A 24,191-nucleotide genomic window follows, 5' to 3' on the forward strand; every position below is an offset into this window, starting at 1 on the left:
TGATTTTGTCCAAGATCTCTTGAGATTTGATTTGATTTTCAGATTCTTTCTTGATTAAGGAAAATATGAAATCTATTTTAGATGATGTGGGCCAGTACATAGAGTAATTAGCCTCTTGATTAAGCGCATGATTGATGTTGTTAACTGGTTAAGCTCGAGTTGATTTGTCTTTCCTCAGTTTGTCTTCCTTCTCTCTCCCTTTGGTTGATATTGTATATAAAAGCAAGTTTCTATAGCTGGAAAAGGAATATATGAAAACTCAAGCACAAATAGGACATCTTTTAAATAAGAGTAGGTGTAGCAAATGTGAACCCAACCCCATACACCTTGGTTCGGGATCCATCAACTATGGAAACTAATTTTTTAAGTAAACAAAGAGATATAAAATTCAGGGGGGTACCATTACCTGTCAAGTGCTCAGAGGCCCCAGAGTCAATGATCCAGGATAGAGAAGTAGCTGAAACCATACCTATTATAGAAGTAGCAGTAACAGGAGAAATCTTGTTGGAGGTGGCCTGGCTATTTGTATAAGCCATCACACTCTTTATCTTCTGAAGTACTACAAATTCTTTAGTAAAGACAATCTTCTATCGTCTAGTGTTTTTAAGAGCCATCGTAGTACAAGTTGACAATAGTCAATGAGTAGTAATCAATCTGAGGATTCTCTTCTTCAACACAAATGTCTTGATTAAAAAAACCCAATATGCAGCAATGAGACACAACAACAAATAATGAGTTAGTCAAGCTGAGTTAAGATCCCGAATGAAGCCAATTCAAAAGACCGAGTTGAGAGACCGAGGCAAGTTGAGTCAAGTCGAGTCAGGCTGCGTCAAGAGACCTAGGTCAAGCAGTAGTGGCTGGGTTTCAGACTTCAGACATCCAATAATCCTATAATAAAATTCCAGTAATCAAATAGCTATGAAGATGCCAATAATCTAATACCAACTAGGGATGAGCGAAATTGCAAGATGAGCTAACTAGACAAACTAGTAATCTACGAGACATCAACGAAATTGCAAGATGAGCCAACTAGACAAACTAGTAATCTATAAGACATCAATGAAATTGCAAGATAGGTGAGACAACCAACCAAACTAACACGACCAATAACGAAGCTATCCTCAACGAAGACGAAGTTGTCCACCAAAAGATATGCCAAACGAAGCTAGATGTTGATTGCTAGAAATGTGACTGATGTGATGGATTGAAGACAAACCAATGAAAGCAACTTTTCAAGAAGTTGTTGTATCAGGTTTCAATAAGATCTTCTAAGAATAAATCATGCAGAAATGCAATAGACGTTTTGGTAATGACATATGCAAGAATCAATTTGTCCCTGGTAGTTGGAGGCAATCTTTCCAACAGACAAGCAGCACTGAAACAACAAGGTTCGTGATTGAAGTAAAAAAAAAAACTTCCAAAGAGAAACAATCTTTGTTGAAATATTCTAAAACGAAATTGTCCTTGCTATAATGGGTTGAAATGACAGAATCATGATATGCCAATAGAATGAAATATGTCATAACGTAATATGTTAACCAAGTTACGATATGGGGATGACCAATTGCATGAGAGCCTTAATCTGATGGTAATTTCTCACGATATGGGCGACATTCAAAACAACAATGATACGCACAATACGGGGATGGTCAAAAACATAAATGCAAACAAAGACATTTGCTGCTAATCTTCTTTATTCTGTTGTCGCAAAGGTAAGGATCCAGAATACCAAAGTGATTAGCAGTCAACTAATCTTCAAGTATGCTAATCTTCTACTATTTTGTTCTGTCGTTGCAAAGTGTTAATCTTCTAATGTTGGATTGTCTCAAAGATTGTCAGTAATTTGAAGCTAGGTGTTTTGCGCTTGAGGCAACAACGTAGCTAGTGAGGTTATAACCGTTGATAATGGTTATATGAATGCCAACATTATGTTGTAAATGTATGTCTTTTAACATCTTTTGATTATGTTATAAACGTATGGTTGCTCCAAATGAGCCAAGTGATCTGCCTTCCTCTCATATGATACTAGGCACATGATATTACGCAAGGAACCAATGTTACTGTAAGTAGGCAGCTCTAGCACCAGAAGTCAAAAAAATGAAGATTGGCCCTCTTATACCGAGGCACCACAAGGCAGGGCAACGAATCAAAATAAAGTTAGGCAATCTTAACCACTCATCACAGACGAGTCTAGTAATCAGAAGCAGGCATGAGTGTAATTTCTAGCGTAGAAACCAATAGCAACAATGAGTATAGTTTTAACTATAGATCAATAGAAGATCTCAACCAACATATCTTCAATTAGCAATGATAAATCACAACTCATATATCTTACCACAAGACACTTTATTCATACACAGAATAGGTGCCAAGACCAGCATGTATATAGGAAGCCTTCTTCAAATCAAATGCCCATGACATCTTCAACATAAACTAGCATCTTCATGTCTCATAATCCATGTAGCAATGAAGCAAAATGGAATCATGAAATCACTACTCTGATCCCATGTTAATTTCAGGATTCCATAATACTGAGATTTTCAACTTAAGAGTGTAGGAGAGAAGAAGGAAGGAGGAGAGGAGAAGAAGTAAAGTGGGATGACTACAGAGAGGGAAGTAAGAACATATGAGAAAGTGAGAGAGAGATGGACACCAAGAAGAGAGAAGAGGGGAGAATAAGGGTTGTAGAAGTAATTATAATCTCTCCCCTTTAACTTTTATTTATAGATGTCAAAAGTATATAAATTAAAAGTATGTTCTTCACCTTATAAAGAGTGAAGAAAACACAAAAAACATATGATATTTACAATAAACCCACCTAAACTTTTCCCTGTATTTCAACAAGGATTTATCATATAACCAATTAATACATGACTTAAAACTAATAATCTAATTATAAATTATTCAAGTATGATTGAATGTCACATTTGAGAACCAATCTGATCTATTTTTAGTTTTGCAGGTCACATTAATTTCGACTGTGTTTTTTTTATACATCCAAAAGTAATTGATTCAAAATCCTCATCCACATACTAATTTGATCCACTGATTTACAAATTTAGTTACGCGTTAGTAACTGATTCACTAGAAGCCTTACTTTTTCGCATTTTTCTATAAAAATGTGATACATTACTCCAAAAGCCCTTTTTTATAATGTTATAGATGCAAATGGATACATGAACACAGTTATGAACCGCCACTTGAAATTTGTGAATTCGATTTCACATATGGCGTAGCGTTTGAGACAGGAGAAGGGGATAAGCGAAACAAGTGAAGCACAGCACATGAGACGCAACTAGGACAGTAGTGGATGGTCAAACTGACTCATGAAAAATACCACTAAAACAGAATCTATAAATGGTTAGAAACAGAATAACGGGTGTCTATAAGTACACAGATCTTTCCACGTGGATAATCATTTTCCAACTCTCTGATTTCGTCGTTACAAGAGGCTATAAATCTCATCAATCACGTCCCAAAAAAATTAAGGATGAAAGAATATACAAGAATATTACAGCACCTTCTATAAATGACGCACCTCAGTATGCCACCAAACGGGAGCTTTGGCGGGGGCACGAGGCTCAAGAGCCAAAAACGTAGAAACACCTCGTTAACTCAGAACCATCTCACCAGTTATGAAGTTGTGAAGTAATACTTTTAGTCACTGGGTGATATTTAGTATGTATGTATCTTTTGGCTTTCTCAGACCCTGGTTCGCCTAGCCATTCATCATACAAGCTTCTTACTATAGGATTCTCACCAGGGTCAGCAACCACAACCTGTCAAAACAAATCCTCAGAGAATGAGATTCTGGTAGACTTTACTTCATCCAAATTGTTAACAATGCCCCAAACAAGTGATCAAAACCTATGATCAACGGAAGGGCGAGTATATATATATAGAATGCCTAATTGGAAAAAAAAAAAAAAAACTGTTGGCCTGTAAAACATTACAAATCATGACCTTAGTTGATCAAGAAACTTCTAACAACTCCCATCGGTATCCAAAAATTTACTAGTACTTCTACGACCTCAGGGATGAGAGACCAACGTATTACTCTCTCCGTAAGAAATGACTGTTCCATTGGTGATTTGCAAGCTATATCCGAAAAAAGGTCTACACAAGACGGTAAGGCATACAGGATTCTGTCGCAGAAAAGTTCAAGGTGTGATATCCCTCAAATGCCAGAAAGAACAGGAAGATTGCATACAAGCCTTGTATATATTGACAAGAAGATAGAAGGGAACTGAAGTTTATTACCAAGAAAGAAAGTTTGAATTTCAAACAAGCAGGATACAGAATTTAAATTCAATTTAAGCATAATGCATAATTTAAATTCCAACCCATGTTCACTGGCCTATTTTTCTATGGGACTTGAGACAAACTTCAAGAATTTGGTAGACAAAAGTTAAATCTATTTTAAACAGGTAAACAATAAAACAATGACGAATTACAAATTCATTCTCTATTTTCTTTCATCATTGACCTACATGTCGACTATAAACTTTTAATGAATAATGTCAAAAAAAAAAAAACTTTTAATGACTACTAATATTTTCATGATGGAAAACAAGACTGGGACAGGAAATTTTGTTGATAAAATGACTAACAAGATATTCCATTTTTTTCCAATTTTTCTGGATTTAGAAACTTACATCTTGCTGATATGTAGTTTCTAATGATTGAATAAGATCTTTGGCAGATTGCCCTGTCTTTGGTTTGATTTGACCTCCACCATTTAGACAACCTGTTTACATAAAACATTTTGAGTCATGAGATATTTCTTCCAGCAGAAAAGAAAATTCAGGATGACAAACTTCTTTGCAAATGCAGAGATGCAACATGCAATATGACATTATATAGGCTTTGGCTAAACCCCAGAACCATTTTCCGCCTGCTGTTTCCACAAAAGCCAACCTTTTTTTTCGTTCAAAACAGGTCCAATCAAGACGCTGCAAGCACTACTTTCTCTTTAATTTCTTGCTATCCTGGATTGGACTTGAATTCTAATACGAGTAGCCATACATCGAATGAAGTAGCCCTCAGTTTCTCTTCAACATGAACTAAAAGAACTAACCTGATGGGCAAGCCATGACCTCCACAAAGTGATACTCGCACCTTCCACTTCTAATTTTTCTGACTACATTCTGCAAGTTCCGGAAGCCATAACAAGTGGCAAATCTTAAGACTGTCTCACCACCTACCTGTAGATAACATCAACAGAATTTAATATGCAGGGCCACTAAGCTCAATTACAGTGGTAGAAAAAGTATCAAGGATATACTTACTTCTAGATGGACTTCGTGAAAATCTGAATTGCGCAATACTTTAAACTCAAGTGACCCTCTTATTTCCTTCCCAAAGAGGGTCTTGGCCGCATAGCGAAAGATTGTCTCTGCATATCCCCCTGAGCTTCCAGCAACACCATAAAGCAGCCCCTCTCCATTTATATTAGTTAGCCTAAAAAAAATGGATAATTCACTAAGACCGGGCGGAAAAATGATGCCATAAGCAGTGCAAAATGAAATTTCCAGTAAAAGTAGAATAATGCACATACAGTTTATCCAGAGGTGCGTCTTCCAAGGCATTGAAATCAATGGATTTTAACTGTCATAACCATGATCAAGATTATTTCAGTAATTCACTATTAAAATTTGTCATCAGTAAAGGAGAGACTGATACTTTGCATGAACCAAGGTAAACAATTCCTGACTGTCTGATGATGCAACATGTTATCCAGTGGGTATATCAAGTACTGGTCTTGCTCTGCCATTTCTCTTACAAAAAGACCCTGCCTCTTCTTGAACAGGGGTTCTCCAACTCAATTCCACATCAGTTTTCTGGTCCAGCCATTCACTTAGTGTGCAATGAATTGATCAGGGTCTGTAAAGTTCTGTACAACCATATCTAAGCCCACTCGACAAACATGTTGTACCATCAGTGGCACATGAGATCTGTACAATAGCAACCAAACATTATCCACTGGTGGATGATATTCACCAGTATATTATGAAGCTCTTTGGTTTCTTTACCTGCATCAAGTCCAAAACTTCTCCTGATGTCAAAACTGAGTCTACCTCTGCAATCTTCAAGCCTGTGGCCTCAAGAACATTTTCTCCTTGACGAGCTACTGGAAAGACAAAGTCATCCCGCACAGCCTCAAGCTTTTTATCATAACATGGCATTACAGTCACATGATAGACTTGTTGAGGCCTACAAGTTGGTAAAAAAAACATAACATGATGATCTATATGTCCATGAATATTAACTGTCAAAAAGTTAAACACCTACATAAAACCACATATTTGCTATAGAAAGAACAATAGAATAAAATTAGGTGTGCAAGTAGAACAGACATGAAACCCATTTTCTTGGATATGTGATGTTTGATGGCTGTTCCCATAGCTTGCTGTGGACTCTTCACAGAGGAAATATATGGCAAGATGTAAGACCCAAGAGTTTTTTCAGCATAGCATATCCAACCTGTAAAAGTTAACAGAAGCATGACCCACAATTGAAGTAACATATTTATATGTAAATCTCATAAAAACATATTTATATGTAAACAAATGTACTATTTTTTATTGAGAACTGAGTATAACAGAATTCCATAGGCACCAATGAGACTGGAATACAAGACCTCTCATTGAGAGCAGCCACTAAACCAAGGGCTTCATCCAAAATCCAATGCTATCCAAAACCACTATGGAATGACAACCAACTATGTAAACGTCTTATGCAGCACCAGCCAGAAGCCTATTCGGATCCTAAACAGGACCTACCTTGCCCACTTTAGAGTCTTTCATTGAGTGGCACCTCTATTAATGCACACAAAAGTTATTTATTTACTAGGTATGTTTACATGTCAACTGTCCATATATTGGGTCCATGAGATTACATGGTTGGCTAGTCCTCCCAGCATGTTTTTGAAATTCCATAATTCTTACATATTTTCTACATGAAACTTAAATTTGCTTGAAAAAGTGAAGCTCCTTTCCACAGCTGGCAATAGAATCATGGTCTATTATATTACCAGTTTTGCATCACTTTGTATAAGGACTCAGCTAAGCAGAGTATCCTTCGATCAAGAAGTTCCAGAAATGTGTTTAAAACACATTTAATTCACTTCAACTTCATAGTGGAATTACAGGAAACCGAGAAGGGTGCTCAATAGGCACTCTTTTCTCCTAGGAAGTAATGTGTTTCTGGAGTTGATTCTTTAAAAACAGATCTCCCAGTGTAAAAACTTTGCAGAGATCTGATACAAATGCTCGTCATTCTCACAGCTTTTGCAAATGGTACTTTGGCAAATCGTTATTTTCCTAAGTTCAAAAGCATCACTGGTAAAAGGGTGAAAAACACTAATCTCCTGTAATATACCCCCTTGTCTTTGTAAAGTATTCAGTAACAGTTTTGTCACCAAGATTCATGCTAAAGTACGTTGAATATAATTCAAAAAACCTAAGATAGATTACTCTCTCATGCAAAGATAGACACAAGGGTGGTCTACATATCTTTTGAGGTTTCAAAGCTGATAATCCGATTACTAAATCGTGGTTCCATGCTATTAACCAGCCAGGATTGTACCTAGTTATCCTCAATTTCCCAATCAATAGTCAAGAGCGAAGGAGGATCATCCTGCAAGTATTTAACTTTTCTCTTTGCCTTCAGAAATATCTAAATGGATTGAGACCAATTGATAGAATCCTGCCGGATCAGTTTAATAGATGTAATTAGAATAGTACTTGAGTCCTTAAACTTAGAGCTATCAGAAACCTTGGGAGGGGTAACAACCTCTCTTATTAGCCACAGTCACACACAAAAAATAAATTCAGTAACACCCATAGGCCAAACAGATCTGTAAAAATATATAATTGTACGAGAAGAAGAGAAAAGGAAGAAGAATAGCGCGGAAAGAGAGGAGAAGAATGCATGAGTTATGCACTCATTGCATCCAAAAACATGAGCCCTCTTCTATTTAATCATCTTTAAGTGATTGTTGACAAATTTACAACAATACCCCTCATAACTTCAACCTCATATCTCACTCAATACAACTTAGAATCTTATCAAACTTGAACCTTATGCCTGTATCACGATGTCTCTTACTGTTGCTTCCCAAGGTGAATACTAGAAGGGAGAAATGACAAAAAAGAAAACCTTACATGAATTCTAACACTCCCATTCAAGTTGGAGAGTAGATACCAAGAAGCCCAAACTTGTTAAAAAAATCCTGAATTCTTTTTTGATCAAGGGTTTGGTGAATATATCACCAATTGATAGCAGATTGAACATATGGAATGACCACAGCTCTACTCATCACTACATCATAGCAATAAAGATTGCAACCTTTTTTTGATAAAGATTGCAACCTGATTATCGCAATGCATGGTCACGGCTTCTTTGTTTGAAAAACTCAACTCTTGTAACACAAATCTGACCCGCATCAATTCATTAACTGTATGTGCCCGTTGTTAGGTATTCAGCTTATGCACTAGAGCGAGCCCCCACATTTCGTTCCTTGCCTTTCCCACTAATTAAATTTCCACAACAACTACATAGAAGCCATCGGTAGGTATTCAATCCAATTTTGATCCTGCATAAAGTGCATTTGAATAGACCTCAATCTCCAAGTAACCATGTGGCTCATAAAATAAGCCTTTTCCTAATGCTCCCTTTAAGTATAGCAGTATTTTATGAGTTACCACTAAAAGCACCTTCTGAGGACATTCCATAAACAGACTAACCATGCTTACAACAAATTATATATCAGAACATGTAATAGTTGCATAAATAAGTTTACTAACCAGCCTTTTGTACATGGTCTTATCCTTAAGTTCAACATTATTGTTTTCATGAAGATTACGGCTCATCTTTGCAGGTGTCTCTACAAGTTTTGTACCAGGAATCCATATTCTTGTAGCATGTCCTTAACGTACTTCAACACAATTTGTGCTTTACTTCTGGCCACCTCAATACCAACAAAAAAATTAAAGGACCCCAAATCTTTTTGCTTGAAAAAGTTTAGCAAGATGTTATTTCACTTCTGAAATTCCTAGCTCAACACTTCCAAATAACACTATATCATTCACAACTCTAGTAGGTCTCTTCAAAACAAACGATGAATGATTGAATGACTTCTAGCACAAACCAATGACAAAACCACCTTGCTAAAGTTGTCAAACCATGCCCTGGGATTGCTTGAGGTCAGAAATTTCCTTTTTCAACTTGCATACCTTTCTTAACTCCCCCTAAGCAACATACCAGGAGGTTGCTCCCTATATACCTCCTCATCGAAGTCCCTACATAAAAATGTATTTTTTATATCTAGTTGATATAAAGGCCAGCCCTTGGTTATTGCCACTGAAACAAGAATCCGAACAGAAGGCAATTAGGCTACAAGGGAAAAAAAATCAAATTAGTCAACCCTATAACTCTGAGCATGCCTTTGGCCACAAGATGGAATTATATCATTCAATTGACTCATTTGCCTTAATGTTTCTATATATACTCAACAACATCCCACAACGACAACACCAAGAGGTAGATTACATAATGTCCATGTCCCATGGTCAAATAGAGCATCCATCTTTACATCTATAGCCTTAGGAGAAGTTAGACAAATAGTACACAAAGACAAGGATAGTGCAAACTCCTTAAAGGAGTTAGACAATAGGTCAAAGGCACAAACATAGAAATAGGAAGGCGAGTACATTTACGAACGCCAATAGAGAGATGTAGATTACTTACCTCAAGGGTATTAGATGAAGAAGATGTTGGCGCAAGAAGTGGAGAGAGCCTTGTTTGGTGTCTATGGAGTTTTTATGTACTAATAAACTTGTAATGGCTTTATTTCTGCAACCAGTGGCAAAGGACTAAAAATCTACTCCCAGGACTAGGAGCAACATGATCTGTATTAGGAGTGATGAGCGAAGAGGTATGCCTTGAGAAATATGGGACATTTTCAAAGAATGTAACATCCACCAACACATATGTTTTCTAAATGAAAGGACAATAACATTTATATCCCTCCTGTATGCGTGAGTGACCCAAAAAAATACATTTAAGGGATTTGGGAGACAATTTATCAGCAATAGGACCAAATGAATGCACAAAACAAACACATTCAAAAACAGGGGGACAAAGCGAAAATAATTCAATATCGGGCTTGAGAACTTGGAAAGGAATTTTTCCCCTATTCACTGAGGAACGCCTCCTATTAATGAGAAAATAAGTAATAAGAACCAACCTCAGTAAGATTTGGGAAAATGCTTACAAAATAACATAGTGCATACAAACTCAAGTAAATGAAGGTTCTTCCTTTCTAAAACTTCATTCTACTGTGGAGTATATACACAAGAAATCGATGAATAATCCCAACAGTTTGACAAAAGGAATCAAATTTATGGTTTATGAACTCAAGCACATTATCTATATGCAAGATATGAAGTGAAGCACCATATTGAGTTTTTATTTCATTAAAAAAATCAAAAGTACATTAAAAACTTCAGTTTCTCCCGTAGGAGATACACCGAAGTCAACCTATTAAAATCATCAATAAATGATAAGAAATACTTATAACCAAAAAGTACTAGCAATAGGGTATGGCCCCCATACATTTAAATGAATTATAATACTCAAAGATTAATTAGATGGAAAAGACACACGGCAGTGCTTCAATAGCTGACAAGACTCGCACTAAAACATGGAAATAGATAGCAATGTAGGAAATAACTTAGACAGCTGATGCGAACAAAGGTTGGTTTTACTTTGTTATATTGTGGGACCCACCATGGAGGCACAAGCTGGTGGTTAGAAGCTCTTGTGGGACCCACAAGGATATCCACGAGTTGGCAAGTGGTTAGAAGATCTTGTGGCTTCTAGGATAAGTTCCCAACTTGTGGATATCTTTGTGGATTCCACGAGATCTTCTAAGATAAGTTGCCAACTCGTGGATATCCTTGTGGATTCCATGAGATCTTCTAACCACATGCCCTTCTAGGATAAGTTGCCAACTCGTGTATATCCTTGTGAGTCCCACGAGATCTTCTAAGATAAGTTGCCAACTCGTGGATATCCTTGTGGATTCCATGAGATCTTCTAACCACATGCCCTTCTAGGATAAGTTGCCAACTCGTGTATATCCTTGTGAGTCCCACGAGATCTTCTAACCACCAGCTTGTGCCTCCATGGTGGGTCCCACAATATAACAAAGTAAAACCAACCTTTGTTCGCATCAACAGCTTTGCTAGAGAAGGATGACTTGGCTGGAGATACCACTGGAAGATTGTACCATCTACATGCAAATTTGAAGAAGTTTATTGTGATGAACCCTCCAAGTGATACAACTCATCTCTCTCATGCCCTGAACCAATCATTCTTTTTTGGAAGTCCTAAAAGATAGTGAGTAGGATAGAAAGTTACAAAACAATTTAAAGATTTAGTGATCTGACTAGAAAGAAGATTCACAAGAAATTTAGGAACTAAAAAATTGAATCTAAGTGTAATGAGTAGGCTGGATTGATCCAACACCACTAACTGGAGAGAATGAACCATCAGCAAGGGGTGACTTGCGACAATTGATTAAGTTTCACAAAAAATGAGGACATAGCTGACATATGTGACAACGCACCAGAATCAATAACCCATGTAGAAATTGGACTCACATGCAAAGCAGACTCACCTGAATTGCCTAGAGTAGCTTTGACTAACAGAGTGAATTGGGTTATGGATGTAAAGGAAGAAATCAATTGGGCCATCATCTAGACTAATTGTTGAAGTTCATCAAGGGCACATGTCAACTGCATGAGCTACAGAAGTGTCATTCTTGCCAATACTAGAATTTGCTCATGCTGGTCTGACAAACTTGTCCCAACACTTATCCAGAAAAAGTTTGTTATGTCCATAGTAGACACATCATCTATCATTCCTGCTCTCACCTCGACCTCTACCATGGTCTGAACTATTTCGGCCTTGTCCTCTGCTACCCCTTCCACGACCACAGGTGTCCCTTGAGCTACTTTGTGCATGCTGATGGTTAAGGACAGCAATCTCAGCATTTTTTACTTCTTGACCACCATGCGGTGCCACAAAAAATTGTGCATGCATGACTATGTTAAAAGCATTAGGAAGTGAAGGCAAGTAATTGTGCTCTAACTACATCTTCAGGTCCTAATCCATCACAAAAACTTCACTGGATAAATCTGTCCATGTTGTTTTCTAAGCCCCTTCTCATCAATAGTAAAGAGGAGGTAGATGATAATTTCTTGTAGCACACTTTGCAGCACACTATAATAACAGATAATTGCTTTATCACCTCTTTCCAACTATATAATTTTGTATACAATTTCATAAATTCTTGATGAACTACTCTCCTGGGCATACATTAACTCAAGGGAGTTCCAAATCTCCTTTTTCACAATTTTTTTTTTTTTTTTGCTTTGTTAGTATGTTGTTCTAGCTGGTGTATTGTCGACTTCCTTGCAGTCTTGTACTCTTCTTTTCTTCTTTTAATACAATTCTCATTATTCTCAAAAAAAAAATGTATTTAAGCTAGCTACAGAAGATTTTGTGCCCAAATCTGGTGAACTAATGACATACAAACCTTCTCTCTATTCCAAGTCAATGCAGTTCTTCAATTTCAAAAAATTTAGCTTCTTCAAGACCAATTCTTGAGTCACCATTTTCCACAACAAGCGTGACTTTGTTAATTTACCTTCCTCGATGCATGAGTCCATTCAAATCAGCGGGTGAAATTAATTTTGCCTCCATATGTGACTTGAGCACTAGGTTCAATGGTCACATAGGGGTTTCCAGGGTGAGGTCTTCGGTTCAACTATCACTAGGGTAAGGGAGTGCCTGCCTGTGTAGTCAACACTCAAAGAAAAAAAATGGACTACAGATAATATCATGAATGAATAAAATAACCCCATTCCTAGCAGAAAAAGCTAGAAGTACCTGGGCATGAGGATGATAGCATGGGAAGGGTCGATACAGTTTCTTCACCATCAGCTCTTTTGTGTTGCTCATATCGTTCAATAAATTCATTACAAGATTCAATCAGTACCAAGTCTCTGCTGCAACTGGTATCAAATACAGCCTTTACTCCAAGAGACTTAAAAAATGTTGTCAATTTTTTGAATACCTGAAATTACAAATCAGTTAAGAGAAATATGCTATTAGCTGTTCAATGTCTTGAAGAATATGAATCCATTAAAGGGAGTCTAGTTCCAATGATAAGAAAGATCAATTCCATTGATAATTCAAAATTTTAAATTCAGAATAATGGCATTGACAGTTTAACTAACAGTCCACCATTGCTAAAATAAACTAAATAAATAAATAAAAGTACACTTTTAGTTCAAATAAAGGTCAAAGATTTGTTAAAAATACGACTTTTAACATGTCAACTGATCAAACTGCCCTATTCCCAATAGTAGAAAACATGCCTCACAGCTACATAATCTATACCTTGAAGTAGCTGACTGAACATAAAGCCATACAAAAAGCACTTAGCAAAAAATACTGCTAAAAACCGATGCATTCACATAAAGAAATGCATTCTTGATACAACTTAAGAAGTACAAAGTTTTGCAATGAGAACGTTTGAGAGAGGCCAGAGAAGCTTTTAGAGATTGAATCCAGGTAGCAAGTGATGGTGGGGATCAAGGAAGCTTTTTAAAGACTTGTCTCTTGAGTGCATTATTATTCCACTCCTACACTATCATAGAATGAAAAAGACCAGCATTACTTGTTTATTTATGGAATCAGAAAATTATTAGAAGGGTGGCTGAAGAGGCAAGTGAGGTATGGAGATTGACGACTGGATAAAGCACAGGTTAAAGTTCACTTATAAAATAAAATTTTCAAGTTTCGTCATGTGATGATTTTCTATAAAGGAGTTACACAATATTTGTTGCCTTTTGGCTTTTAATATATTGCGCCATTTCTCAAAAAAAAAAAAAAAGAATTATACAGTTAAAAAAAAATTATGTGGATAGTCATTCTCATCAGAATAGGTCTCACTGGGAAGACAAATCAGTTGTAGAGAACCAAAATTGATATTGAAATGGATGGAATCCATACCCTTCCTGCTTCCAAGGAAGAGTAGTTACCAAATCCTTCAAATATGAATGTTGAACTTCCTCGTGATAATTATGGTGTTGATGGTGAAGATAACGCCATTCCAAGGCATTTTCCTTAGACCAATTCTTCAAGACGAAGGACTTCGATTCTGGGCGATTCCCATATAAGGCAACTTGATCCTAGAGTTTGTTTTTGGTTGGATGAGTGGATTGGGACCTATTCTTTGGCCTTGGCTTTCCTGCCTCTTTCAGGTGGCTTTGCATCATGAGACTTTGATTTTTCAATCATATGCTACTGGTGCTTGGAATCTCAATTTTCAAATAAACCTTAATGATGAAGAGATTGTTGATGTTGCAGGTCGCCTTTCACTATTATAGACTAGATGTCTATTATCATCAGGTGATGATGAGCTAATTTGGAAGATCAGTACATCTGCTTTTTTTCAGCTTCCTCCCTTTTTTGGTCAGTAAATGATTGATCTCTCGTCCTCTCATCACGCTTCGATCTAGTTTTGGAAAAGTCCTGCTCCACCTAAGGTGGCTGATTTTCTCTTGTCTCCAAAGGAAATTTTTTTACCACTGATCAATTGCTTCAAAGAAATCAGGTAGTTGAGGATTTAAACTGCAAGTTAGTGGAGGAATCAGTAAATCACCTATTTATTCAAGGCCCATTTGTTTTTTCAGTTTGGCATGCTTTATTAAGTTTGGCTTTTCAATGTGCTTTTGAAATCATTTCCCTGATTTTATGTTCCAATTTTTGGAAAGAACTTGTCTACCACTATTGGTTTTTATGGCAAGTTGCCTTTGCAGCTACTATTTAGGCTATTTTGAAGGAAAGGAATAACTGAGTTTTTAATGGCAAGCAATGTTCTTTAGGAGGAATGATTAAAAGAATTATCCTTTACACCCATTTTTAAGTTAGTAAGTGTTAAGGAATAGTCCCACATGGACTAGTGAGTACAAAGATCTTGAATTTAATAGTTGGGAAAGAGGTTTCCTAAGTTGGCTAGTCATTTTGGTACAAATAAAACAGAATTTAAGGATATGTGTGGAGTAGTGCGAACTATACCCTCCCCCTAAATGGGAGAGATGGATCCATCAGCTAAAGTAACTCGACGATATGAATGAGATGGACTAATAGACTGAAATAGAGAGGGCATACCTGACATGTGTGTAGAGGCTCCTGAATCAATGATCCAAGAGGGGGAATGAGACACATTTAGTGCATTCATACCTGTACTAGCCATTGAGGCACTCGGTGAGGAAGAAGGAGGAATCTCAATAGTCTGAGAAGCAGTAGATGAAGCAGTCAGTTCACCCAATCGCTATAATAACTGCTGAATTTCCTCATATGATCTAATGTGTAAGGAGGCATCCTTATTTGTGACTATAGAATTGGCCCAGGTAGGTTTACCAAATTTGTCCCAGTATTTCTCAGAAATATGATTAGTCCTACCACAATAAACACATTTTCGACCCCCCCGATCACCACGACCACGGGTTGTGTAAGAGTGACCTCTACCTCTATTATTACCACCATGAAATTGACCGTTGGGCTTACCAGTAGAAGATTGAAGGTTAAGAGCAGCTGCTTCTGAGAGAGCTCCACCTGACTCATTCTTATTTACAATTGCACCTTCAGCTCGAACAACTCTGTTAAAAGCTTGCTCAAGAGTGAACACATCCTCATTAACCAACAATTGGGCTCTAATAGCATCATGCTCATGCCCCAAACCATCCAAAAACCGGGCTACTTCAATCTGATTTTCTTTCTTACAGATGTCTTCAACATTCGTAGTAAAAGGATGGAATGTACTAATCTCCTGTAGTACTCCCCTCATCTCAATGAAATAATCTGTCACTGATCTACCTACACGCTTCATATTAAAGAACTTCACATATAACTCATAGATCCTTGATAAATTACTTTCTTGAGAGAAAATGGAAGCCAATGTAGTCCACATTGCCTTAGCAGTATTGCAACTCAAAATCTGATCACTAAATCTGGATTCCATACTATTGACCAACCAGGTCATTACTAAATTATCTTCTGCCACCCAAAGGGGGAGTGTTAAGGAATAGTTCCACATGGATTAGTGAGTACAAAGATCTTGGGTTTATTAGTTGGGAAAGAGGTTTCATAAGTTGGCTAGTAATTTGGGATAGGGCCTTGGACCCAATTTAACATGGTATCAGAGCAGGTACTCATATGTGGGCCTGCACCTAAAAACTATCCACTTGTAGAGCCACAAAAAAAGAGGGCCTACACCTAAACTGCCTACTCCTAAATTATCCACTTGTAGATCCACAAAAGAGGGTCTACACGTGAGGGGGAGTGTTAAGGAATAGTCCCACATGGATTAGTGAGTACAAAGATCCTGAGTTTATTAGTTGGGAAAGAGGCTTCCTAAGTTGGCTAGTCATTTTGGGATAAGGCCTTGGACCCAATTTAACAGTAAGTTTTCTAGTCTTCAGTGTTTTCAAGTTCTATTCTCATAATGCATTGACAAGATATAGTTGTTTCCTCTAACTATCGCATTCCTACTAATGTACCTTGATCTCCTCCTCCGGGTGGCTCAAGCTTAATTTTGATTAGAGTTCAAGAGGCCCTGCTAGAGCGAAGCTGTTGTTAGGGACAATTTGGTCTTGTCCTTTGTGTAAACTCTATTCCACTGGGTTGTTGTGATTCAACTAAGGCTGAACTCCGGGCCTGTCTCTGCAGTGTGAAGGTTTTCATACAGAAGTTTTCAGGTCCCCTAGTTATTGGCAGTGATTCACCTATGATTATTTCATAGTTCCTACGTATTTACAACGAGATTATGGAGAACTATCAGCATCTTGACATTCAATCAGTCCACCAAGTGCACGATGCAAATGCCATGGCAAGTTTGTTAGCAAGATAAGAAGTCGATCTTCCTGATCTTTAATTGTTGATTCCTTTCCTTTTGATGTTCATGAATTATTTTTGTTTCTTTTTCAATTTGTATATTGTCAGCCCTTCCTGCTAATTTTCTTGTACATTCTTTCTCTTGAATTATTTCCTCATCTTTTTTTTAAAAAAAAATCTTTTGAGAATGGTGAGATTTTATTAAGCCAAAAAGCAAAAATTATAAGAGTCCCTAACAATGAGCGATTGGAGGGAGACCCCTTCCTTAGCAAGGGAGCCAGCCAAGAACTGGCTGCTCTGGGAACATAACTCCAATTACAAGCAAGGCAGTCAGCAAGCCTAAGAATATCAAAAGAACAAGACCAATGAAACCAAGAAGACTCCACATTGTCAGGACACCAATTCATGACGAATTTGGAATCACCCATAACATGACCATAAGCACGTACTTCAGACAATGTAACTCAGTTGAAATGGAATCAACATGAAACTCAACATGACCATGTATTCCAGACCGTGTAACTCAACATGACTATAACCCGCATATGTAGTAAGGAAGGTGCCCAAAGAGTCTCTGAAGACTCCCCCAAAGCCCGAAGGTCCGGGATTACCCATGATGATCCATCAAAGTTTTGAGCTTAATAATTATTAAAGCAAGACTAGTTTCTTCATCCAAATATGCATTAAAAAGATTATGAAGATATAACCTCCACAATTCATACATAACAAATGATACAAAGATGTTGTATTTCTTTTTGGTGTTTTTTTCTTTTAGTAAATATGAAGAATGTTATGAAGGATTGAATGGCCAGAAGCATGAGATACAAGTGGTGGTGGATATAACGCCATCTGATGGTTAAGTAATAGTTCACAGCTTTGAGTGACCAATCCTCCTAAGTGATCACTTCAAGGGTGATCAACATCCTTACTAGTTTTGGTTAATTCCTATCAACCCTCTTAGGGTTTTTTTTTCATTATCTTTAGAGTTGAAAGTCACATAATTGTAGGGTCTTCAAATGCAGCCCATATTAGAAGGCCCAGACTCATGAGTTATATTAATTGAGTAACCCATTGCTAAGCTAAGAGTGAAACTTCATGAACATAGGAGAAGAGGGAGAACATGAGAGTAGAAAGAGGAAGTTGAAAAAAATAATGCATGTTCAATTGAATAGAAGAGGTTAAGTTTAGGGTTCCCTCTTTTCTCCAATTTATAACATAAAAAAATGATATAAAAAAACACTAATGTCTTTTCTCCCCTTACACCCTTGGAAATTAGATTTTCTAACAAATTACTTTCTTAGAAACCTAAGTAAATAGAAATTACATCTTCTAACACTCCCCCTTAAGCTGGAGTTTATAACTTCAGCTTATTACATAGCATATCGAAATAAAAGATAGGAAAAAAAATTTCTCTTAAGTTTTCAATTGCCTTAAATCTTGACTTCAGCTTGTTCTACAATCAATTGCATCACCTTTGAATCTAAAACACAGATTTTTCATCCTTCATTCTTCCCCTTAATTGGATGTCTTTAAACTACTTGACTTTGGTCAAACACTCCACCTCCACTCTTGGCAAACTTGTCCAGGCTTTATTGTAGACTTCACCACCAATATAGTACTTGGTACTCGTCCCCTCCAAGGTAGGGATCCATGACTCAAAGAACCCAACTGGGACATCACAATTAGCGCCACAACAAGACCAAACTAGAGGATTGACATCTACCAAGCACTAAAACAAGAACAAACCCTTGCCGATTTCTTAACTTGCCACAACCCCTTGCAATGACAAAAACCAAGGCCAAAGAAGAAAGTCATGCTAATTGACTCTAGTTAGATTTACTCCTTCCAGCCAAGCAAATCACATGTGCACACTAGTCAATTCTTCAAAGAAGGCATGTCAGAAAATACTACTGTGGGTAATGGATCTGCAGGCATTGTCCGAAATGATGGAAATAAAAAACACTAACAAGAGGTACTAGGTGGAATTTTTGGAAGACTAACAAGTGTAAAGGCATAACTCAACCCACACAAATACGGGAGAAATACCAAGAGAGGGAGATGACCATGGACATATAAATTCTATTTTTCTTGTCCGTGAAAGATATACGCCCTTTTTTAATGACCAAACATAGCCAGCAGCATGTTGGACAAGTGTCATCCATTAATGAAACATACAGCTTATGCCAACTTGATCTAACTACTCCCAAAAAGCATTATCTATAGTAAGATTCATGCAGTTTCCTTGATGCCCCTCTTCATGTATTACATTCAATGTGATTTTCTAGTTAGTAAAATATACAACAGAGATGGAGTTCTTAGTTCTAATTCACCGTATTCATGAGTACAACCAAATTATATAAACTAGAAAAATTGAGAAAGAAGTAAGAGTATACACTTTTTTTTCTTTTTTTACCTGAGAAGGAGACAGACCAAAGTACACAGCTAACGATGCCCTAGACTGAGGAGAGATAGAAACAACTACAGCAGTTTCTGATTTGATGCGAGAAAGAAACTCATCTGAACTTTGCTTTTCAAGCATAACAGTCTCTGCAGATGTTATGCAACCACTGCAGCATAAATAATGGAGATACTTAAGTATATCCATTCGATACACACAATAATACAATAAAATCATTTTGTCAACTGAAGGAAAAATTGTACAATAAAAGATAATTGTAATCCATGAAGGCCTTCACCAAGCATTTCTAAAAGTGAGTTTTCATACCACCACAAGTTGCACATGAGATTCAGGACCAACAAGAATAACTGGGCTCAAAATAAATCAACCACTTCTACAGCAGCTAATATGAAAAGGGCACATTTTCTTAGAGGATGTAAATGGACTACGAGAAGGCAGAGATGACAACCTGCATGCTAAACAGTCCTTCAACGAAATTTTGACTGGTTCTGAATTCACGAGTTTCCCAAAAGGTAAAACCTTCTCTCGCTTCTGCAGAGTCAGACAAGTAACAATTGTAAGAAAATATGGAAAATAAATGAAACTGTTGAAAATTTTAGTAATTGGCAAGTGCCCTTGTTTTCCATTCAAAATCAGGAGTAATAAATGAAACTAGTTGATTTTTTTTTCTTTTTTCTTTTTGACATTGCCAATTGACAGATTATGATGGAGATTGAAGCAAAGTCTATTAAACAAAAGATCCTCAGAGTACCTAAGTGACAAACACTATTCACAATTTAAAATTTTAGTCTATCCTGTTTCTACTCCAAAAATGTTGGCGGTTTCCGATAAATCCATTCCTGTGTAGAAAGGAATAAATCTTAAATATCCAAAAAAAATTAATAACAAACTCTACTTCAAAGAAATATCTCAAATATTGGTTCCACGTTTCTTCCATGTGTTTACCGTAAGCTAATTCTCCCTGTTAAAGCCCACTCCGGTACACAATTCAGAATTTAAAATATTTTTTTATACTATCAGCAAGCAAGAATAAGACGACTAGAAGTTCTGAGGCAATTGGACAACGATATGAAATGCATAACATGAAACAACAGAAACTAAATCCGCTCCCAAGCAACAAAGATCTATTTTCTATCTTAATATTTAGAAGCAACCACCTTTAGATTATTCGCCATCATCTGAAATACTATATCACTAAAATAGTAGAATTCAGTAGGTACGAAGTAATAGAAAAAGAGTAAACCCTACATGAATAAGTACCTCGTCTTTCTCCGGCTTTGAGGCAGAGACGGCCTTCAGAGAGACAATACAAGCCTGCGATGGAGCAATAAAATCGTTGAGATCAGCGAGGCGCAGCGTGGGCGAGAATTTTTCCGACATCTCTACCGGGATTTCGAGATGGAAAACGAAGTCCGGGAAATGAGAAAACGAGGCGGCACGGCTTTTTACGTTAGAGACTGCGCAGCCTTGCGCATTCTAGACTAATCCAACTTTTGACTTTCTAAAATACGCCCCGTCGGTTTGGGATAAAAGGAGGGAGAGTAAGGGTGGGTATCGGATCGGCTTTGGCAGGGAACCCGACCCGACTCAATCAGAAATATGCAAGGATGGGTTGGAGATGGAAATAAAACCTAATTAGGTTTCGGGTCAGGGACGGGTTTCCATGAACCCGACCCGTGGAGATGTAAACCGATAATACCCCCTTTCGTATTAAAATGATGTTTAGTTTGATAAACAAAATATAATTATTTATTTAATTGAGATATTTAATGAAAAAAATAACTAATTTAAAAAGAAAAGACTCAAACATTTTTTATCCATACAAAGAATAAAAATTTTCAATTTGGGATATTTAAGGAAGAAAAAATCAGGCTTTGAAGCCTTTATTTATAAATTTTTATTTTTATAATTTTATCATTTTTTATGGGTCCTTATTTATGGGTTAACATATTAATACTTCTAGAAATGAAGTATGTATGTGATACAATGAACACATTAAAGAAGGTTTTGATATAAATCTTCTCCTACATAAAACAGACATACATAGTAAAATCAAGGGAAGAAAGGTAAAAAGCTTTGTTGCATTTTTTTATCACAATTTTGGAACCAAATCACAAAATTTGTCATCTCAACCAATTTCAATAGCTTAATTATGTTGAATGCTTAACCTGATTTCCTTTGTAATTAATCTAAAAAGTTATAGTTGTGTAACAAAGAAAGTCCTAATGCACTTCCATCTATTGAATTGTCATTCATTCAATAATTTCTTGTCACATATTTGTATGTTTAATTTTGTAATATGATTTAAATTTTTTATATGTTACCTTTGTGGTTCTCTTTGTCTTGTGTGCATTGTAGGGAGAATGAATAACATCAATTTATACTGTTTTGTTTGTTTTCTCTTTGAATGGAGGGGAAATGAACAATTGTCTTAGTATGGCGATACAAAGTCAATTGTTAGTTGAACTTAAAAAACTGATAGAGGCAAATCTTTTATTCAGGAAAAAATTGGTATTTTCCAATTTGAGAGCATCAAGATTGAGAACCTTATATAACCAAAGAAAAAATTATTCTAGCATATATGAGTACGATTGTGAGATTTATTTATAATGTTTAATGTTTTTAACCTATTAAATAGTAAAGGTTACTATTTGTAACATTTATTTTTGTAGGAACTTAAATATGCTTTCGTTTATATTAAATACCTTTTTGGTAGTTTAAACTAGTTGTTAAGGAATAGTCCCACATGGATTAATTAATACAAATATCTTGAGTTTATTAATTGATAAAAAGGCATCCTAAGGTGGCTAGTCATTTTGGGATGGGCCTTGGACCCAACTTAACTTAGTATCAGAGCAAGTACTCATATGTGGACCTGCACCTAAACTATTTACTTGTAGAGCCACAAAAGAGGGTCTTGACCTAAACTATCTACTTGTAGAGCCACAAAAGATGGCCTACACCTAAATTGCCTACTCCTAAATTATCCACAAAAAAAGGGCCTACATGTGAGGGGGAGTGTTAAGGAATAGTCCCGCATGGATTAGTGAGTACAAATATCTTGAGTTTATTAGTTGAGAAAGAGGCTTCATAAGGTGGCTAGTCATTTTGGGATAGGCCTTAGACCCAACTTAACACTAGCAATATCAACTTTGTAAAAATCCAAGAACAAGCCTAAACATATTTATGAACATTATATGATTTGAACTTCTACAATCTTTATGAATTATGTAGGTGATTCAACGAATACATTATTTTTGTTGAAACTTAAAGATGTTTTCGTTTATATTAAATACTTTTTCAATAGTTTAAACTAGCAATATCAACTTTGCAAAAATCCAAGAACAAGCCTAAACATATTTATGAATATTTTATGGTTTGAACTTCTACAGTCGTTAAGAATTATATAGGTGATTCAACAAACACATTAAAGAAGGTTTTGAAATAAGTCTTCACCTACATAAAATGGACATGCATAATAAAATCAAAGGAAGAAAGGTAAAAAGCATTGTTGCATCTTTTTATAACAATTTTTGAACCAAATCACAAAATTTGTCATCTCGACCAATTGCAATGGCATAACTTAGTATCACTCTTTAATTATGTTGAATGAAGGGAAAATGAACAATTCTCCTAGTATGGTGACACAAAATTAGTTGTCAATTGAACTTAAAAAACTGGTAGAGGCAAATCCTTTATTCAAGAGAAAGATGGTATTTTCCAATTTGAGAACATCAAGATTGAGAACTTTAATTAACCAAAGAAAAAAATGTTATAGAATATATGAGTAGGATTGTGAGATTTATTTCTAATGTTTGTTGTTCTTAACTTTTGCAAAAATCCAAGAACAAACCCAAATATATTTATGAACATTCTATGGTTTGAACTTCTACAATCTTTAAGCATTATGTAAGTGATTCAACGAACACATTAAAGACGGTTTTGATATAAGTCTTCTCTTACATAAAATGGACATGCATAGTAAAATCAAGGGAAGAAAGGTAAAAAGTTTTGTTGCATCTTCTTATAACAATTTTGGAACCAAATCACAAAATTTGTCATCTCAACCAATTTCAATTACTTAACTCAATATCATTCTTTAATTATGTTGAATGTTTAACATGATTTCATTCGTAATTAATCTAAAAAGCTATTGTGGTGTAAAAAAGAAAGTCCTAATGCACTTCCATCTATTTAATTTTTATTCATTCGATAACTCCTTGTGACATATTTGTAAATTTAATTTTGTAATATGATTTTAATTTTTTATATGTTACCTTTGTGGTTCTCTTTGTCTTATGTGCATTGTAGGGAGAATGAATAACATTAATATAAATTATTTTGTTTCCCTTATCTTTGAATGGAGGGAAAATGAACAATTGTTCTAGTATGATGACACAAAATTAGTTGTTAATTGAATTTAAAAAACTGATAAAGCAAGTCATTTATTCAACAAAAAGTTGGTATTTCCCAATTTGAGAGCATCAAGATTGAGAACCATAATTAACCAAATGAAATTTTGTTATATAATATAAGAGTAGGATAGTGAGATTTATTTCTAATGTTTGTTTTTCTTAACCTATTAAATAGTTATGCTTACTATTTGTAACCTTTATTTCCATAGGAACTTAAATATGCTTTTGTTGATGGTCATTCCAATTGCCAGTTTTTTAAACTAGGCTTCAAAGCATAACAAAAACGATTCTATGGGTTTTTAACAAGTTTAAAACATCGATATGCATAAGAAAAACTTGATTTGAAATAAATATGCCCTAAAGTTCCAAATACTCTTGTGTACCTC

At 36.0% G+C, this 24,191-nt stretch overlaps 1 protein-coding gene across 2 annotated transcripts; it reads right to left on the reverse strand.

Annotated features, from left to right (window-relative positions):
* Positions 1-3,303: 3,303 nt before the first annotated feature.
* Positions 3,304-20,831, reverse strand: LOC137940512 (protein NAR1). 2 transcript variants are annotated; one of them, XM_068785630.1, is made up of 11 exons: positions 20,651-20,831; positions 19,839-19,921; positions 19,385-19,538; positions 12,958-13,144; positions 6,357-6,483; positions 6,033-6,213; positions 5,558-5,607; positions 5,289-5,460; positions 5,078-5,204; positions 4,656-4,747; positions 3,304-3,779 (listed from the first exon to the last, which is right to left on the reverse strand). In XM_068785630.1, exons 1-11 carry the CDS (start codon positions 20,768-20,770, stop codon positions 3,627-3,629), a joined length of 1,446 nt encoding a protein of 481 aa, XP_068641731.1. In that variant the 5' UTR covers positions 20,771-20,831; the 3' UTR covers positions 3,304-3,626. The 2 variants fall into 2 exon arrangements, with proteins under 2 accessions (XP_068641731.1, XP_068641722.1); XM_068785621.1 differs by having other exon boundaries at positions 20,639-20,831.
* Positions 20,832-24,191: the final 3,360 nt, after the last annotated feature.

Source organism: Aristolochia californica, unplaced genomic scaffold (genome assembly GCF_029961685.1).
Source record: "Aristolochia californica isolate CCGP_79_NKW_82.1479 unplaced genomic scaffold, dmAriCali1.0.hap1 SCAF_10, whole genome shotgun sequence".
Taxonomy (NCBI): Eukaryota; Viridiplantae; Streptophyta; class Magnoliopsida; order Piperales; family Aristolochiaceae; genus Aristolochia; species Aristolochia californica.

Excerpts from the sequence above, each read along its gene's own strand:
- LOC137940512 (XM_068785621.1), bottom strand. The coding sequence starts at position 20,770 with ATGTCGGAAAAATTCTCGCCCACGCTGCGCCTCGCTGATCTCAACGAT. Across the intron at positions 5,608-6,032 it reads AAGTTTTGGACTTGATGCAG|TTAAAATCCATTGATTTCAA; the intron begins GTAAAGAAACCA and ends TGGTTATGACAG. Across the intron at positions 4,748-5,077 it reads GGTCATGGCTTGCCCATCAG|GTTGTCTAAATGGTGGAGGT; the intron begins GTTAGTTCTTTT and ends TTATGTAAACAG.